This window comes from Rhinoderma darwinii, chromosome 6 (assembly GCF_050947455.1).
Source record: "Rhinoderma darwinii isolate aRhiDar2 chromosome 6, aRhiDar2.hap1, whole genome shotgun sequence".
Taxonomy (NCBI): domain Eukaryota; kingdom Metazoa; phylum Chordata; class Amphibia; order Anura; family Rhinodermatidae; genus Rhinoderma; species Rhinoderma darwinii.
In genome coordinates, this window is record NC_134692.1 from 28,301,950 (window position 1) to 28,323,653 (window position 21,704).

The 21,704-nt window shown below is 42.9% G+C and overlaps 1 protein-coding gene across 2 annotated transcripts in view; it reads right to left on the reverse strand.

The window, feature by feature from the left end:
* Window positions 1-18,736, reverse strand: part of COBLL1 (cordon-bleu WH2 repeat protein like 1) — a 101,814-nt gene extending 83,078 nt beyond the window's left edge. The window contains exons 1-2 of one of the 2 annotated variants that reach the window (XM_075829378.1): window positions 18,546-18,736; window positions 16,241-16,355 (exon numbers count right to left, since the gene is read on the reverse strand). In XM_075829378.1, coding sequence (XP_075685493.1) covers window positions 16,241-16,302 — 62 coding nt within the window. In that variant the 5' untranslated portion in view covers window positions 16,303-16,355; window positions 18,546-18,736. Of the gene's footprint in view, window positions 1-16,240; window positions 16,356-18,325; window positions 18,508-18,545 lie in introns of those variants that run through there. The other variant, XM_075829379.1, reaches the window with a different exon arrangement.
* Window positions 18,737-21,704: the final 2,968 nt, after the last annotated feature.

The following is a 21,704-nucleotide window of genomic DNA, read 5'->3' on the forward strand; positions in this document are numbered from 1 at the left end:
CGGCCGTAATAAGAAATGCCCGTTCTTTTTGCGGTCCGGGCTCCTGGGCCATGCACAAACCGTGGAAACCACCGTTGTGTGCATGGCCCCATAGGAATGAATGGGGCCGCAATTCTCCCGTGGATTTTCGGGGGAATTGCGGCCGCAAAAATACGTTCGTGTGCATGGGGCCTTACCAACACATTGCAAATGCTGCTGTGGTCTCATAATGTAGACAGTGTTAAAGGTGTTCTCCCACCCCTATTAGATAGATTCAGTAACTGCTACAAAGAGTGTCTCTCGCTCTGGAGCAGAAGGCCATACATATAATAGGGGCAGACCATGCAGCGGCCCTTGGAGAGAGAAGGCCAAGCCCGGGTTTCTTTTGATGTTGAGAACCCGTGCAAGCTTTCTATCTATAGAGGAACTGCATTGTTAGAATGAAATTGGGCAACTGGCCCAAGGGTCATGGAAAGGGCCTGAAGAGGGAAGCAAACATTATGTTCTTCTTTCTTGGATGTCAATACCCATCACTATATTGAGGTGTCCAGCTTGACCTTTGCTTTGGGTCCCCTTTCTTCTATGTACGCCACTGCGTTGACTCAACACAATCATGTTTTACATAGTCTCCTATTCTTTTTATGTTTCATCGAATAAACCATCTGTGCAAATCCTTGCAAAAACTTATATTTCATACTTGACGGGGGAAAGTCTCACCTGCTAAAGTCTTACTTACCTGGGTTGTCGCCTGGCATGAGCTGCCGTAAAACCTCTCCCTCTTTTGAATCCTGCCATAGCCACCAATGGTAACTAAATTCATTATATCACTCCTTCAGGCATGTAATAATATGTGGTCATCTGGAGTAAGCGAGATAGGGAAACCCTGAGATTCTTACATTGCAGAACTCCAAGTTCTGCAATAATATTTTAAAAAAGTAGACCTTTGATCCTGACCCAAGAAAAATTGTATTTGCCCGGACTGTAAAAGTGGCTGTAATGTATGTACTTATAGGTGCCAATCAATTTTATTTAAACAGACTGTAAGATTTATTACTACTGATCAGGAATTTAGCCGAGTACTGTTACATTTTTGTTACCTTGTTGCTACATTGCTGCATATAATATACCACTAAAATTGTGACAAGCTGACATGTTGGGCTTACAACCGAAAAAGGTAACCTAAAATATGTGCAGTTCTATATAATAATAATTATTATTATATTATAAGATTCTTTCTTTCTAAGGTCTTTAATGCAGTATTTTATGTAAGATCAAGTAGAACAGCAATAAATCATTTTATACAGCCACACATAAAAAGCTGATTTTACAACTATTATTTCAGTTCATTCTATGAGAATTTTCCTCCCCTTTCCAAACTAGACGAGTGACGTGTATGGCAAGTATTAGCCTGTGACTAAAAATGATTGCAGCCTATAAATGTAGAGGTATCAGTATTGAGTAATACAAGCAGTACTGAGATTACTCACTGAAAAGTAAATGTAAGAAGGCTAGAAGTTTTTTACGTTTTCAATACCTATAGGTGTTTCTCTACAAGTTACTTTTATTACATAACATTCAGATAAGCCATGAAATTCCAACCAGTAGTGATCCTGAAGCTTGGACTCCCTCAAAATATGAAGAATCTCTTGATCTATTTTTTGTAAGCGGGGTATCCCAGTACGACACAGATATTGCAGGGGAACAAGTAGAACGACCAAAAAGAGCGGCATTTAAACCAGGGTCAGGGACCTCGACTACGCAAAAGTTCCCACCAGGCTGTGTGTGACAAACTGACTGTCAGCTCCGCAGTCCCTGTTATGGGTCTCTGAGAGGCTATCCTTTACCACAGCCTGCCCCGCCGCTACGCCTAGCGTAGGGTTGCACCAGTCACTTATTATTCGAATGGCTTGGCACTATCAAGGGTCATGTTGACCACTACTTTAAACTGATTCCGACTTTCCTTGGCCGTGAACGTGCAGCGTTCTAGTCCAAGTCCTTGTTAATGGGGTAACATATCTTTAAGGAGCAATTAACACTAAATGCAGTTGCCATATAGCAGATAGCAGTAACATCCAGAGACAAGGTAATGAATATTTGTAGAATACAATGTTAACTCTTTATAAACTTTTCCCATTTGTACAGGAGGAGGAGGAGGGGTGGATTACCAAATAGTAGGCCCAACGCTGCTTACATTTCAGAATTGCTCACACAGAGTCAAGACTGTACGTGGACCCCCTGGTACAGCCGAGTGATGCTTGCCGGATGCTGAGCCGATGCCTGCTGTAGCCCGGGTGTGTCACGAGCTCTTGCAAGCACCAGCCCGCTGCCCCAAGGCTGCGGCCAACAAAGGTAACAATGAATGCCACACACATATTTGGGACAGAGAAAAGATGAAAATGGAAGGAGAGGACAGGACAAGCATACTGCAGATGGGAAGGTAGGGATACCCCCCTTTCACTTTCAATGTAGATGTGTATTATTGAAATAAATGTGTCATATAGACCCGCAACTTCTATGCTTTTCAATGGAGAAGAGACCATGCAAGAAGAGCCATCTCTCCAATAGACCAATAACCTTTCTTTCTTGGTAATGATAAGTGTCAGTTCACAGGTTGCTGTACCTTCCATTCCTATCAATGGACCGGTAAACATTCAAGTAGTCCCACCTCTCCACTGAAAAACAGACCAAGAACCTTTTGTCCTTGAGATTGCTATAGGTGCTAGTTGCTGGACCACAAATGATTTGACCTTTATGTCATATCTGATTGACATCTCATAATGGTCAATTGTGGGGAGAAAATTTTTGTATTGTTGTATTTGTCTGGCACCTTGGTGGATTTTCAGAAGATTTCTGAAAAATTGTGCAAAGGTAAAGTAGAGGAGATGCCCATAGCAACCAATCAGATTCCAGGTCTTATTTTTTAGAGGCCTTTTTGAAAATGAAAGAAACATTCTAATTGGTTGCTATTCCCACTTTTCCTTTGTACCAATTTTGATCAACTGTACCCTGGTTACATACTGGATACTTCTTACACTGGTAACCTTTCATCGCTATCGAACTAATATGTTGTCGGGCAAAGCAACTTAAGCTGTGTTCACAAGTTGCGTGTAAATGGCATTTTTGGTGAGGCACCTTGGCAAAAACTGAATTTTTGTAAAATTGCTGCAAAAAAACACGATTCAAATGCAACATGTGAATACAATCTCATATTTAATTAAAATGTACTGAAAAAGCCAATATTGTATGCTGCACTATTCATTCTTGCAAATAAAATATAAACTTTTTTGTTTCAATTTTTATTATTTTTTATCTTAAAGTTTATGTGCAAACATTTTTATTGCTCCAATGTATTAAAAAAAAATAATATATGCAGCAATGAACAATATTCTACCATTATTTGTATACAGCTCCAATATAGACCTTTGTGTCTCCTGGCTACAGACTACAAACAAATCTTGTGTGTTGTCTGATCCTACAATAATGTGTAACTTCTCTTCCATCTGTAACACTTGACTATAGGATCGGATTACACAGGGTCTTTTTGTAGTCTGTACTCATATATTCACCAAAGTGTACATATCCTTTAATGTCTATGAATGACAGAATGGAAAACTGATGTCAAAAAACAAATCAGAAAAACATCTTAAAAAAGTGACAACAGTGTGAACAGACCCTTAAAAGTTTGTTTTGTAATCTTTTCAAAAAGTAGAAGCACTTTGAGAAAAAAACAGTATGAACAATGGCCTTGAGAGTCCAAATAGGCAGAATAGGTAATATTTCAAAGTCCATGCCTTTGTTTGCTATGTTCAGGTTACAGGTACTATGAAATCAAACATAGTGAAACGAGCTAATTCATTCCCCGACATTTCAAGAAAAGCTTAGATTACTTCAAACTGATTTGCAATCTTGGAAGTTTTGGTTCTCAAGGACCTTGCAGACATCAGGATTTCGTAGACAGACAGCCAGGACATCATACAGACATTACATACGAGTCGAGGAGTCTCTGCCAAATATCTTCTAAAATTCAGCAACCATATATCTGATATATTAAAAACTCTTTTATGATGGTAACACATGTAAAAAGTCAAATATATCCAAGATGATTACTGCCGGCAACAGAAACATATCCATCTCTGCTGGTCCAACCCTTGAATTTTTGTAGCTTGTATGTGATAGCCTCCAACCGGGGCCAGAAAATGCACAGTACTACATTTCTCTTCATCAAATATGTGCAAAGCTCACCCAGGCTTGCCAACTGGCACATAAAAAAAATATCCTGGGTTAAAACTGATGCTGAACTCATAGATTCAATATCTGACATATTTGCTTAACTTATGTCTGCTATTTTCCCATCTTCTGCCAGCCGTGACCTCAAGAACTCCAATATGTGTGAATCAACTACACAGCGTACAAACTGCACAAATGGGCGGCTTAAGATCTATGGGGCTATGTGTACGCCTACATTTGTGAGGTTGTGGGTTGTCACCCTAGATTGACCCTATTTTCCCGGCAGGCACAGCGCCACATCTATTTACAGGTTGTGTCTGGCATTGTAGCTCAGCCCCATTTACTTCAATAGAGCTGAGCTGCAATACCCGACACAACCCATGGACAGGTGTGGCGCTGTTTCTGAAAGAAAGCAGGTTTGTTTTTCTAATCCTGCAGAAGTCCCCAGAGCTGTTGAGGTAACATCACAAGAGGCAACATATGCTCACTATGTGCTAGTTATCAGCTCCCCATAGCGGTCAATGACCATCCCACCAAGATAACTTCTGACACGATGGTTCTCCGACCCTGCCTGTAAAAATGGGATGCAGGAGAGAGCCGTATACGCCACATTTGTTATAATGAATGAGTATACTGGACAGGGAAGGTTGTTTGAGCGCATTGTAAAATTACAACAAAAAACACATTTGCATACACAAAGTAGCCCAAACACTATATATTTGACTTGAACGTAAATATCAGCAAAGTCAAAAAAAGCAGTAGAAAGCACGAATACACCACAACATAACAGCAAGTGCTCTCCAATGCCAAATAAAAACCTTACATTACACAAGAAGATATCCACATCTTGGTATATTTTGTCTTCGTTGGCTCTATCAAGACATTCCAGAGGAAAAAAATCAGACGTGCAATAAAAATAAGTATGTTTATGGGGTAGGAACGTGTATCAGCCAGGCAAATGGATGGTGCTCAAGTTCTAATAAATCAGAAAAATAATCAGGATATTAGGCTAAGGCCCTTTTATATTTAGCAATCCCAGAATTGCGAAATTGTTAAATTCACGGTCACCTCTATTTACACATGACAATATTCTACTCATTTTGCACAAATTTAATGAGATACTGGAATTTATTTTATGTGCGGGTAGTCGGCATGTCATCACTGCAGGACAGCTAACAAAGACCGTCAGGATAGCAGGAGCGGCAGCGCTGGAGCGGTGGAGGCCCTGCATTTAGACAATTTTTTAGGGACTCAGAAAACCCCTTTAAAGAGGTTTTCCCATGAAGGACATTTATGACATATCCACAGGATATGTCATAAATGTCCGATATATACGGGTCCCACCTCTGGGACCTGCACGGGCCCCCTAAACCCTGTTCTAGCTTTTTGTGCTCACGCTGCCTCCCGGCCACTTACTGATTACATGGTCGGGAGTTACGGAAACGGCATAAGGCCTAATTCACACGAACGTGTCCGTTTTGCGCTAAGGCTAAGTTCACATCTCCTTTTTACTGTACGTCTGACGTGCACGTTTTGACATGAAAAAACAGTGTCAAATCATGTACCACAGCGTGTACATTGATTTCTATGGTCAGGACGGACGCCCTAATGGTGTAATTTGTGCATAAGTTTTGTTTGCTTACGTTCTATCCTTTTTTTTTCCTTGTCCTGAAAAGCATAATCTACTACGCTTTTCAGTACTTTTCCAAAACGTATACCACAAGTATACGTTTTTATTTATATTGAAGTCAATGGCAACGCATGGACGACGTATGTAATCTTAAACCCTACATTTGCATTCGTAAAACATATACGTTTTTATCACTATATATGGGAAATCTTGACTTTACAAAGTTTGATTTAGCTCAAGAACAAAAAAAAACCGATAGGTTTTTAGAAGTAAGAACGGACACAAACGTATACGTCAAAAAACGTAAGCGTATGTTACAAATGCATACGTTTTTGTAAGTTTCAAAACGTACATGTCGTCGTATGCCACCAACATGTGCGCAAAACGAGATGTGAACCTAGACTTACTCGCTCAGCTACGCTGTTCCCGTAACTCCCATAGAACTGAATAGTAGTTACGGAAACAGGGTAACTCGCATGCTACGCTGCTTCCGTAACTGCCTTTCACTACTATAGGAGTAACGGGAACAGCGTAGCTCAGCGAGTTACGCTGTTTCCGTAACTCCCGACCAGGTAATCAGGAAGTGGCCGGGATGCCGCGTGAGCACAAAAAGCTAGAACGGGGTTTAAGGGGACCCTTTCTAGAGATAGGTGCTGGTCCCAGAGGTGGGACCCGCATCATCTGACATTTAGGACATATCCTGTGGAATTGATAAATTATGGCTCTGTGCAAGGTGTTGGACAAAAAAAACCTTTTGAGATAACAGCCACAACCTACTACAATGTTGAAACAATACTGCAACAGTCAATCTTTATAATGTGAGAACAGATACAAACACTATTTGATAGCAGAATTTTCATTTTCTTTTCTGCTGGAGGATTCCTTTGATGATAAAGATTTTTTTTCGTATCTATCATCTTTGATTGCTTTGCTCATTACACGGGATAATTATTGTTTAAAGCTCTCATTATAATCAGATTTGAAGGATAATTGCTACATGTAGATGAACCCTAAGGCTAAATGACTGTATTTATTGGAGCAGCATTATCACATAGACAACATCGCAACCATTAGAGGGTTTGGAAGGCTGCAAAACCAACAAGAGAATCCACCATTTACCTGACTATCAGCTGATTAGGCAGTAAAATTCGTTTTTTAGCCGAGATTGTGGCAAAACCGCAGCGTTTTGTCGCGATTTTTTGCAAATCGGGGAAAAATTCCCATGTTTGCTCATGTTTAACCACCTTATTGAGCACCGATCAACAATACAGTTTCTCGATTCGTTCTCCTTTGCTCGATTCAAACATACTAATGGCTGGCTGGAAGTATGGCGACAAACGATAAATACTACAATTGTCCATTCCCAAACATTAGAATCTTGTCCGCGGCACATCTCCTGTTTACACAGGTAGATGCGCTGCTGACAAGTGACCATTTTTATGGCCGCATTAAAAAATCTGATCAGCTTCATTGTTTACTTCCAGTGGATGCAATGCTGTCCATGCTTATGTGATGACACACAGCTGCGTGGCTCGTTACAGTTACAGTATGCGTATCAGAGATGTGTCTTCTTAACGAGCACCTGTGTGTCCATCACATGACCAGGAGGGATTTTTAACTTTTGGAAGTTAACAATGAAGGTTTCTTAACTGTCAGCAAGCAGAGATCTTGAAACCCATGAGGAATTGATATAGAAAATCTATTGAAAAATTATGTAACTTTTATTATAAAAAGAATAACAATTATTTGCTGAAAACGGAATAACACCAATTCCATTACATCGAAAAAGAATAATTACAAACAACCAAACCATTAGTAAGACGGAGAAGATGATCAGGTTACTGCCACACATATACGGAGGGAAATTAAACTCTATAACGGGGGAGTCTGGAGAACTGACTTTTCTGGAAAAAGTCATGTTTTCCTAGGAATGCATTACACTCTTTACTCTCTATGAATATCCATATTGAATTTGCACACACACTAAACAGAGAACACTTTTTCTCCACAAAGTTATTGATGTGACAGCTATCAAGCTCTGCCAAACGCAACTGAAATATTATCCCTGGACTTAGATTTGAGGCTTATTAACCCAAAAACACGTTTCATATACAAGGCATTAATTCACGGTCCGTTCTTTGCCTGAACAATATCATGTAATATTTTCAAAACCACCCAAACTGTAAACGCCTTTAATCCGCAGCGAGTAGCTGTTATCGCGAGATAAAGTCGCCCCTGGCCAGACGTTTCACTGCAGTGGAAATACAGCATTAAATGGAGCCGTGCATGTAATGCATAGACAGGCCACTCCTGCCAGAATGGGAGCCACTCTTAGGGCACGGCCAGACGTGGCAGAATTTTTCCGCTGCAAATGTTGGTGCAGATTTGGGGCAATTACGCAACGAATCTGCACCAACATTTGCATATTTGACAGGTAATTCAGACATTGCAGATATCACAGCGGACTTGCCACAGATTTCAGTTTTTGCATTGCAAAGGCTGAAATCCGCAGTGAAATTTCGCTTCTTCTCCGCAACAGACAGTGTATGCTGGGGAGTGAAAATTCTGCACCACAGCCTATGGTCCGCAGGGGAGTTTTCCACAACGTCTGAACTAACTTGCCTAAAAATGCATTGAAACAAGTTTAAAAAACGGCCGCTGGAGAATTCCACTGCGGACTGTCCACAGCAATTCCGCCACGTCTGGTCGTGCCCTTACAGCACAGCTCTTCTTTTGGATTTATAGAGCGGGTCTAAGGCTGGGTTCACACACCCTATTTACGGACGTAATTCAGGCGTTTTAACCTCGAATTACGTCTGAAAATACGACTCCAATGCGCCGGCAAACATCTGCCCATTCATTTGAATGGGCTTTACGATGTTCTGTGCCGACGGTCATTTTTGTTACGCGCCGCTGTCAAAAGACGGCGCGTAAAAAAGACGCCCGTGTCAAAGAAGTGCCTGTCACTTCTTGGGACGTAATTGGAGCCGTTTTCCATTGACTCCATGGAAAAACAGCTCCAATTGCGTCCGTAATGGACGCAGCGAAAAGCGCCTGCACTTGCCATTACGTCTGAAATTCCTGAGCTGTTTTCTCAGTAATTTCAGCCGTAACGGAGCCTGCCATGTGAACATACCCTAATATGCACATTGAGCTTGGCTACAGAAGAAAATTCAATGAATCTTACCACCATCTTCCGAGATGAAGCCTGTGCTGACCATGAACACGAGAAGTGTTGTCATGTTAACCATGGCAGCGGAAGTTTTTGTTTTGCTGACTATCATAGTGTCTTTATTACTGTTCCATCAGAGCTTAGGGTGTCTCCTACCATATTGTATATAAAGCTCCTATAAGACGAGACTGCTTCAACAGAGACCAGCTTGGGGAGCAAAGACGTGTCGCTGCGGGACCACCAGGGGAGGTGAGGTTTATTTTTCTGTGAACATTTTTGCTGCAGAAATGCATTTTGTTGCAGACTTCTCCATTGAACCCAACACGGAAAATATGCAACAAATACTTAATCATTTTGCAGCATAAATTGACATTCTGCGGATTACAAAATCTGAACTGTAGGTCAATTTCTGTGCGAAAATTTTGTGCAGTGTGTGGATGGGATTTGTGAAGTCTCATCCACTTTGTTGCTACTGTAATACGCTGCAGATTTTCTGCTCGCAATCCGGAGGAAAAATATGCAGCAATTCCGCTACGTAAGAACATATATTGTTATCATATATATTCCATTAGGGTTTGTTCACACGAGAACTGTCTTTTACGTCTGAAAAGACAGACTGTTTTCAGGAGAAAACAGCTGCCTCGTTTCAGACGTAAAAGCTCCTCCTCGCATTATGCGAGGCGTCTTTGACACTCGTAAATCTTGAGCTGCTCTTCATTGACTTCAATGAAGAACGGCTCAAATTACGTGGCAAAGACGTGTCCTGCATATAATGTATATAAGTGTCCTGCATATAATGTATATAAGTGTCCTGCACTTCTTTGCCGAGGCAGTCATTTTACGCGTCGTCGTTTGACAGCTGTCAAACGACGACGCGTAAATGACAGGTTGTCTGCACAGTACGTCGCAAACCCATTCAAATGAATGGGCAGATGTTTGCCGACGTATTGGAGCCTTATTTTCAGACGTAAAACGAGGCATAATACGCCTCGTTTACGTCTGAAAATAGGTCGTGTGAACCCAGCCTTACTCTCAAAACAAAGTAAATTCACAAACCAACCAGACATCTTGAGCCCCAGAAACACAATCTGTAAATCATGTCAATGGGAAGTATCTTTTCCACCACTAAGCAATAGCAAAACCACAAGAAACGAGAATTCAACGCAAAACCAGAGGAGAAAATCTAGAAATTGGATAGATGATTGAGGGAAGGGGGGCCAAGATGAGTAATATGTTCTCATTTGCTTAAACATAGATAACTACAGCCAAAAGATGAAATGTGGACACTTTAAAGGAGAATTCTAGGTAAAATATAAAAATGGATACTTGGCATAGGTAAAAACCAGGGCCTAAAGATTCAGACTTTATAGAGGACCTGTTACCTCTTCTGACATGTCTGTTTTAGTTAATACTTGTATTCTGCATTCTGGAGACAATTTTGGAGCATCTTCTCTTAGATGTCTATGTTGTGCCGTTCCTCTGTTATTACTCCTACAAATTTATGAATAAATTGACAAGTGGGTATTACCAGTTGGGTGGGGGGTGTCCCTAAAAAGACTGGCAATGTCCAATCACTGCTCACTGTCTTAGGCCTTATTCACACGAACGTGTTTAACGTGAAAATCACACGTGTCGCACGGACCTATGTTAGTGAATGGGGCCGATCAGACAGTCCTTGATTTTCACGCAGTGTATGTCCGCTGCGTAAAACTCACAACATGTCCTATACTTGGCTGTTTTTCGCGCATCACGCACCCATTGAAGTCAATGGGTGACGGTAAAATTGCGCACGGCACACGGAAGCAACAGTAGATAAAGAAATGAACGAAAAAATAAAAGCACTTCCTTCATTTCTTTTTCTAAACAGCAAAACCGCGTGTCATAAGCATGGCATATGCGTGAAAATCACGCAGCCACGCAGCATTCACTGATGACACACAGAACTGCAATGCGCAAAAAATGCAGCATTTTTTGCGCGCGCAAAACGCACACGTTCGTGTGAATAAGGCCTTACTGTGTACAGACACGTATGCTTTGACAAGGGCAATGGTTACACCCAGTTGTCAATTTATTCATAAATTTCTAGGAGGAATTAACAGAGGAACGGCACATAGCAGAGTTCTAAGGAAAAATGCCCCAGAATTGTGATTTTATGGTGAAACCAAGTATTTACTAATAGACATGTGAGGAGCGCTGACAGGTACTCTTTAAGGATTCATGCACACCATACAACCTCCAAGAAAAGTAGAGTCGTCATATTGGGGCCCATCTACTTCTATGGGGCTGTACTGCACCCCCCTATGATAAAAACAGCAGAATGTTCGATTATATGCCACATTATGGAGCTATGCTTCTAGAGGAGAACAGCTCTAATATGGGACCACACGAGGTAGCACGAAGTTCCTACCACTCTTCACCAAGAATAAATTTATGTATCTACAGCCTAAGGCCTCATTCACACGATTGTGCATTTGCTTCTGCAATTTAACCGTATTTTTGCGAATGAACTGCGGACCCATTCATTTCTGTGGCCCCATGAACACAACCGTCGTTTTCATAGATCAGTACTGGGGCTGCGAATCTGGACCGAAAAAACTCAGGACAAGTCATTTTGCAGTCCGTATTTGCGGGTTCACACCACGGGTGAAATAATTTTTTTTTTTTTTTGTGGATCCATGAATCATGATGGCACACAGATGAACAACAAAGATTTTTTGCGGTCCAATGGAACACAATGGATCCGTGGTTCTGCGGCACGCAAAACCACTTCTGTCGTGTGTACATGAGGCCTTAGCCTTTATGCATGTTACTGTATATGCAAATCTTTGACATGTGTGAGATTGGTGGTCTTTTTCATCCCTGTACTTGCACACAGCCCCATAGGTGGGTGCTTTTTTGCAAATTGTCGCCAATTTGTCATAACATGAGGAGGAGGTTATTTGCATAACACATAGGTAAAGGTCCAGAGAGCAGAATCTCCAGACCCTGACCTTTACCCAACATACAGATGGAGCTCTGAGACAACACTGGAAGTACTTCATTATCAATCTTGAATAAAGGGACACAAATCTCTGAGATAAGACTCATTCACTCATTCACTATGTAAGCTTTGCATAAGGATGATCAGGTGCCAGCACATCTGCAACCAGAAACTAGGGCACCATACCACAGGCATGATAAATCAGACAACAGCGTGAACGGCGGAGGTTCTCTGGTCCTGATATTAATTGGCCAAATGACTTTGCTACACTGTATATACTGCCCTATGCAAATAATGAATCTGAATGCAGTCAAAACGCCATAGGGCCAGAATCACACACAGTTTTGATGCCGGTTTTTTTCATTTGTCATGCCACTTTACTGGAAAGTGAGTTAGTGCAGGTCTTCTGCAGCACAACAAAATTACTAATTTCCATCAGAAACCGGCATAAATTATAGCGCAAATCTACGTCAGATTGCAGCTGACGTAATTTCCCTTTCTGGCGCACGGACAACCAGCGACGCGCCTAATTTATTAAGGGCTTGTTCACACGTAACGGAATTTCTGCTGAAAATTTCTGCAGCAATTCCGCAGAAACTAGCAGCGGTTTTACTAAAGAAAATAGTGCGGATTTTGCGGCGTTTTGGGAGATGGTGACGTCTCCTCTGAAAAACGCAGCAATTCAGTCACTTTTCGCAGCAGGAATTGACATGCTGCGGTACAAAAAATACGCACCGTGGGTCAATTTCGGAAATTTAACGCAGGGTGTGGATGAGATTTGGTAAATCTCACCCAATTTGCTGCTACTGTATTCTGCTGCGTATTTTCCGTCCACAATTCCGGAAGGAAAACACGCAGCAATTCCGCTACGTGTGGACAAGCCCTAAGAGGAGTCTTATTAAACTAGGCACATATTACTCTAACCTATTCTGCTTTTAGACTGGTGTAAATATTCCCTTTTGTGTTTCATCTCTTTACAATTTTTTCAAGATCTCTGTTTGCTTTTAGTGAATATGTACATTATTGTTTACATTCAGTGACCATTCTCATTTGCAGCAAAACTGAACCGTGACCACTATGTGTGCCCTTACCCTTAGATTTGCCTTTGGATAAAAATGTTCCAATTCACTGGCAGCAAACAGAGATCATGCAAAATATCAGAAATTTAAGTACAAAGTATATTAGAACATTTCATCATGCAATGATTAAGGTTTATTTGTGTAAAACAGGGAAACCCTCTTAACAGTGTTTATTAGTAAGTTCTATTTTCACACCCATTTCTAAAAACGTTCAGGACTCTTTAAAGTGGTTGTTCAGTTTGATCAAATAAATGTTATTCTTTGTATGATGAAAAGTTATAACATTTTCCAATAAACTTTCGTCATCAATTCCTCTTGCTTTTCAAGATCACTGCTTGCAGTCAAGGAATAGAAAACCTTCTTTGTCTATTTCCAGTGGATAAAAATCTTCCCTGGTCATGTGATGGACACACAGGTGCAGGATTTGTTACAGTTAGGGCATGACCACACATGGCGGAATTCCTCCGCAACTGTCCGCATCGATGCCGCACAGAATCTGCGTTGCAGATTCTGCTGCGGATCTGCACAAAATGTGCAGTACATTGATGCGGACTGGCTGCTGCAGACTGCGGGAAAAGTGCTTCCCTTCTCCCTATCAGTGCAGGATAGAGAGAAGGGACAGCACTTTCCCTAGTGAAAGGAAACGATTTTCATACTTACCGGCCGTTGTCTTGGTGACGCATCCCTCTTTCGGCATCCAGCCCGACCTCCCTGGATGACGCGCCAGTCCATGTGACCGCTGCAGCCTGTGCTTTGCCTGTGATTGGCTGCAGCCGTCACTTACACTGAAACGTCATCCTGGGAGGCCGGACTGGAGACAGAAGCAGGGAGTTCTCGGTAAGTTTGAACTTATATTTTTTTACAGGTTGCTGTATATTGTGATCGGTAGTCACTGTCCCGGGTGCAGAAACAGTTACTGCCGATCGCGTAACTCTTTCAGCACCCTGGACAGTGACTATTTACTGACGTCTCCTAGCAACGCTCCCGTCATTACGGGAGCCCCATTGACTTCCTCAGTCTGGCTGTAGACCTAGAAATACATAGGTCCAGCCAGAATGAAGAAATGTCAAGTTAAAAAAGCAAGACGCATCCGCAGCACACATGACATGTGCATGACAGCTGCGGACTTCATTGCGGAACTTTGAATCTCCATTGAAGTCAATGGAGAAATTCCGCCATGAGTCCGCCACTGCTCCGCAACAGACAGAGCATGCTGCGGACACCAAATTCCGCTCCGCAGCCTATGCTCCGCAGCGGAATTGTACGCATCGTGTAAACGAACACTGCTAATTTAAAGTGAAAGTCAATGGAGAAACGGCTCCGCTGCGGATTAACGCTGCGGAGTGTCCGCAGCGGAATTTAAGTGGAATTCCGCCATGTGTGAACCCGCCCTTACAGTACAGTTATCAGAGCTGTGTTTTGTAACGAGCCATGCACCCGTGTGTCCATAACATGATCATGGACCGATTTATAACCAGCAAGAGTAAACAATGAAGGTTCCTATTGAATGACAGCAAGCGGAGATCTTGAAAACCATGAAACATTTTACAACTTTCATTATACAGAGAATAACATTTATTTGCTGAAACTGGACACCCCTTTAGGGTATGTGCATACACACTAATTACGTCCGTAATTGACGGACGTATTTCGGCCGCAAGTACCGGACCGAACACAGTGCAGGGAGCCGGGCTCCTAGCATCATACTTATGTACGATGCTAGGAGTCCCTGCCTCGCTGCCGGACAACTGTCCCGTACTGAAAACATGATTACAGTACGGGACAGTTGTCCTGCAGCGAGGCAGGGACTCCTAGCATCGTACATAAGTATGATGCTAGGAGCCCGGCTCCTTGCACTGTGTTCGGTCCGGTACTTGCGGCCGAAATACGTCCGTCAATTACGGACGTAATTAGTGTGTGTGCACATACCCTTAATGTTCTGGGTGATCATGCAGTTATTTGATCAGAATCAGAAAGCGGTTAGGGCATGGCCCCACGTGGCGGTTTCCCTCCGCAGCTGTCCGCATCAATGCCGCACAGAATCTGTGTTGCAGATTCTGCGGCGGATCTGCCCAAAATGTGCAGTAAATTGATGCGGACTAGCTGCTGCGTACTGCGGTAAAAGTACTTCCCTTCTCTCTATCAGTGCAGGATAGAGAGAAGGGACAGCACTTTCCCTAGTGAAAGTAAAAGAATTTCATACTTACCGGCCGTTGTCTTGGTGACGCGTCCCTCTTTCGGCATCCAGCCCGACCTCCCTGGATGACGCGGCAGTCCATGTGACCGCTGCAGCCTGTTAATGGCCTGTGATTGGCTGCAGCCGTCACTTAGACTGAAACGTCATCCTGGGAAGCCGGACTGGAGACAGAAGCAGGGAGTTCTCGGTAAGTATGAACTTCTATTTTTTTTACAGGTTGCTGTATATTGGGATCGGTAGTCACTGTCCAGGGTGCAGAAACAGTTACTGCCGATCGCTTAACTCTTTCAGCACCTTGGACAGTGACTATTTACTGACGTCGCCTAGCAACGCTGCCGTAATGACGGGTGCACACACGTAGTCACCTGTAATTACGGGAGCCCCATTGACTTCCTCAGTCTGGCTGTAGACCTAGAAATACATAGGTTCAGCCAGAATGAAGAAATGTCATGTCAAAAAAGCAAGACGCATCCGCAGCACACATAACATGTGCATGACATCTGCAGACTTCATTGCGGAATTTAGAATCTCCATTGAAGTCAATGGAGAACTTCCGCAATGAGTCCGCAACCAGTCCGCCACTGGTCCGCAACATCCATTGTATGCTGCGGACACCAAATGCCGCACCGCAGCCTATGCTCCGCAGCGGAATTTTCAGCCTCGTCTAAACGAAGTCTACTAAAAAGAAGTGGAAGGCAATGGAGAAACGGGTCCGCTGTGGATTAACGCTGCGGAGTGTCCGCAGCGGAATTCAAGAGCAATTCCGCCACGTGGGGCTTTGCCCTAAAGTGAACTGTTACAGCAGAAGGCTGGAAATCTCTGCGGATGTCTTTTGCCTACTATTCAATCTATACTTTGCTGGTATAAGCGACTATCCCGGAGGTAAAGCTTGCACGACAAGGTCAGGAGTCCACAGTCTGATTTACATGTCATGATCTCATGGATTTGTTTGCTAGCACTTTCCAATGATTCTTACCCTGAAGGTGGCAGGGATGCGTCCTGACTGGAGTTTTCCGACCAAGATCCTGAATCGTCCATTCCCCCAGCAGTGTCCCTCCGGGTGCTGAGAAGAGTCGTCCTTCTTTCCGCAGCTGTATAACAAATTGACAGGTTCAGTTACAGCCCCATGGCACCCGCTCATTATAATACTATTCCCTCCTTATCATGATGCCCCTTATTATGTCATATTTTTCTAATGGCATTCCCTCTTTAACGTGTCACCCTTTTATCACGTCACCCCAATCTCATCATATTACCCCCTACTTATGTCATAGTGCCTTCATGTCTCCCCTTCTCATCATGTCACCCTCTCCTTATTATGTCACCTCTTCTTATCACATCACACAATCATATTACATTACACCCTCCTCATGTCATACTATCTTCAACATGTCTCTTCTTCTCATCATGTCACTCACACCTTGTTATGTCACCCTTTTCTTTATCATGTCACCCCCTTTTTATTATGTCACCATTCCTCAAAATGTCATCGCTATTCACCATGTCACCTAATCTCATCATATTGCACCCTCCTAACATGTCATTCTGTCTTTATCATGTCACCTCATCACATTTCCATGTCACCCCATCCACATCATTTCACAACTTCCGCAACATGTCACTTTTCATTGTTCCATTGTTTCACTACCTTATCATTATATCTGCACTATTCTTTATGTCCCCCATCCTCATCATGTAACCCCAATCTTATCATATCACCCCCTCCTTATTTTATGCCCTCCTAATTATATTACCCCCCTTATCATGTCTCCCTCTCCTCATCATGTCATCCCAATCTTATATCACCCCTCCTCATCATGTCACCGCCTCCTCATCATATAACCCCAATCTTATCATATCACCACCTCATCATTTCATGCCCTCCTTATTATGACCCCCCCTTATCATGTCACCCCTCCTCATTGTGTAACCCCAATCTTATCATATCACCCCTCCTCATCATTTCATGCCCTCCTCAACATATAACCCCAACCTTATAATATCAACCCCTCTACATCATTTCATGCCCTCCTCATTATATCACCCCCTCCTCATCCTTTCATGCCCTCATTATATCACCCCTCATTATCATGTCACCCCCTTCTCATTATATGACCTCCTCATAATTATATCATTATTTCTTCATCATGTCACCCCCTCCTCATCATGTTCCTGCTATTCTTCATGTCACCCCCTCCTCAGCACGTCACCTCTTCCAGATCATGTCACCCCTTCTCACAGAAATCCAGCACATTTCGCTTTGCTGCAAGCAGCCGGCGTACTACTGACTCATGTAGCAGAGAGCACTGACACTATGCACATGTCTATAGGCAAGTCTGGAAAAATTCCATTATCACATGCAAAATCAGAAGCCTGCTCTTGGCAACAAAAGCTGTCAAACCCAAACTTTCTGCTTGTTCTCAGTACATATATAGACTGTCTGTGAAACACATGCACAATACTATACAAATAGATCCTAAACTTGTGAGCTAAATAAATACCCAGCGGAGCTTTAATCGCTGGCATGCTGGTGCTTGTAGTGCCAATGGCTGGCGCCAGCAGTTCTAGAAGGGACCGTATACTATATGGAGCAAAAATAATGAATTAATGCCATTCTACCCAGAGTTTGGATACAACCACCTTCAATGTCAAACCTAGACCACACGTCCTATAGCAGATCTGATATCAGCACACATATGAACTATATGTAAAAAAACTGTTCAAAATATTCCACATAGCCAAAGATGAGTTCAATTAGATGTAGGTACCCCCTTTAGTTGCATTTTGTCACTTACTGTTTACTAAAAGGAGGGGAAATTGTAACATGTATGAAAACATTGTAAATGTGAGTCACTTACAGCAGCTTTGTTGTTGGCATGCTGGCACTTGTAGTTCCAATATTTACTATATGTCAGGTACATAATGAGTTAACTATGCCATTGTACCCAGACTCTCCATACTTTTAACAGCTGGTTACTACTTGATGGTCCTCATAGACTTGGCCATTCAGATTATGAAATAAGTAACAGAAGTTGTTACAATGTAACATGTCAGCACTTACCTGATCACCTTTCCATGTGATCGCTATTTCCAGCAAAGGTTACAATGCACTACAGTCAGTCCTGCCTCAACAACCATATGGCTCTACCCCTGCAAGGCTCTGCCAGTCTGGGCACAGCACAGTGTGCCAGCGGGGCATCTCGTTATCCAGCCCCTACTGCACCAACAAACCACACCTAGAGCAACTTTCTCCAAGGGGGGAAAGGAAACTTGAGACCAACCTTGTCGTGAGTGATTCCCTGGGAAACAGAGGCAGCCTGTGTTCTGCTGCGCCCTTGCTGTGCCAGCCTCCGTGCCCCCGCCCTCCGGAGGATATTAACTCTGTGCTGGGAGCTTAACATTCAAGTTCAGTCTTGTTCATTATACACGTTCCTCTCTCTCTCCCGCACATTCCCGTTCGGTCAAAGGAGAAAGCGTCTTGTGTTATGTCCCCGGCTCTGCAGCTGGGAGGAGGGAGGTGCAAAGTCCAACCGGGGACTGTACACAACACCTGGGAGGAGGACACACATGTCTGCCACACATCCGCGTACACACGACACACACAGACACACAAACACCTCTATACACTGTACACACAAACACTGCACAGCTCATATATACATACACACACTGTACAGCTCATATACACAAACTGCACAACTACACTGTATAGCTCTCATATACACTGCACACACTGCACAGCTCATATACACACTGCACAGCTCTATGCACTGTACCGCTTATACACACTGCAGAACTCATACACTGTACAGCTCTCATATGCACACACTGCACAGCTCTTACACACTGTACAGCTCTTATACACTGCACAACTCTTATACACTGCACAGCTGTCATATACACTGCACACACACACTTCACAGTTCTTATACACTGTACAGCTTATATACATACACTTCACAACTCTACACTGTACAGCTCTCATATACACTGCAGACACACACACTGCACAGCTCTTATACACACACTGCACAGCTCTATACACTGCACAGCTCTCATATACACTACGCGCGCACACACTGCACAGCTCACATATACATACACACTGCACAGCTCTATACACTCACTGTATAGCTCATATACACTGCACAGCTCTTATACACTGTACAGCTCTCATATACACTGCACACACACACACACACACACACTGCGCAGCTCTTATGCACTGTACAGCTTATATACATAAACACTCTGCAAAACTCTACACTGTACAGCTCTCATATACACTGCAGACACACTGCACAGCTCTTATACACTGTACCGCTCACACACTGCACAACTCTTATACACTGTACAGCTCATATGCACACACACTGCACAGCTCTATACACTGTACAGCTCTCATATAAATTCCACACACACAAACGCACACTGGACACACTGCACAGCTCTTATACACTGTACAGCTCTCATATACACTGCACACACTGCACAGCTCTTATACACTGTACAGCTCATATATACACAGTGCAGCTCATATATACACAGTGCACAGCTCTATACACTGTACAGCTTATATACACTGCACACACACTGCACGGCTCTTATACACTGTACAGCTCTCATATACACGGCACAGCTCTTATACACTGAACAGCTCTAATATACACTGCGCACACACTGCACAGCTCTTATACACTGTACAGCTCATATATACACACACTGCACAGCTCTATACACTGTATAGCTCTCATATACACTGCACATACTGCACAGCTCTTATACACTGTACAACTCATATATACACACTGCACAGCTCTATACACTGTACAGCTTATATACACTGCACACACACTGCACGGCTCTTATACACTGTACAGCTCTCATATACACGGCACAGCTCTTATACACTGAACAGCTCTAATATACACTGTGCACACACTGCACAGCTCTTATACACTGTACAGCTCATATATACACACACTGCACAGCTCTATACACTGTACCACTCTCATATACACTGCACACACACACACATTGCACAGCTCTTATACACTGTACAGCTTATATACATACACACTGCACAGCTCTATACACTACAGCTCTCATATACACTGCACACACACATGCACACTGGACACACTTAACAGCTCTTATACACTGTACAACTCGTATACACACACTGCACAGCTCTATACACTGTACAGCTCATATATACACACACTGCACAGCTCTATACACTGTATAGCTCTCATATACACTGCCCAGCTCTTATACACTGTGCAGCTCATATATATATACTGCACAGCTTTATACACTGTACAGCTTATATACACTGCACACACTGCATAGCTATTATACACTGTACAGCTCTTATACACTGTACAGCTCTAATATATACTGCGCGCACACTGCACAGCTCTTATACACTGTACAGCTCATATATATACACACACACACTGCACAGCTCTATACACTGTACAGCTCTCATATACACTGCACACACACACACACACACTGCACAGCTCTTATACACTGTACAGCTTATATACATACATACACTGCACAGTTCTACACACTGTACAGCTCTCATATACACTGCACCCACTGCACAGCTCTTATACACTATACAGCTTATATACACTGCGCACACACACACACTACACAGCTCTTATACACTACAGCTCATATACACTACACACACACTGCTCAGCATTTATACACTGTGCAGCTCATATACATTGCACATCTCTATTCACTGTACAGCTTATATACACTGCACAGCTCTTATACACTGTACAGCTCATATGCACTACACACGCACACTGCACACACACTGTACAGCTCATCTACACTGTACTGCTCATATACACTGCACACACACACTGTACAGCTCGTATACACTGTACAGCTCATATACACTGCCACTACACAGCTCTTATACACTGTACAGCTCATACACGGCACACACTGCACAGCTCTTATACACTGTACAACTCATATACACTGCACAGCTCTTATACACTGTACAACTCACACACTGCACAGCTCTTATACACTGTTCAGCTCTCATATACACACAGTGCACAGCTCTTATACACTGTACAGCTCATATGCACACACACTGCACAGCTCTATACACTGTACAGCTCTCATATAAACTACACACACACACACACACACACACACACACAAACGCACACTGGACACACTGCACAGCTCTTATACACTGTACAGCTCGTATACACACACACTACACAGCTCTTATACACTTTACAGCTCATATATGCACACACACACACACACTGCACAGCTCTATACACTGTATAGCTCTCATATACACTGCACACACTGCACAGCTCTTATACACTGTACAGCTCATATATATACACACTGCACAGCTCTATACACTGTACAGCTTATATACACTGCACACACAC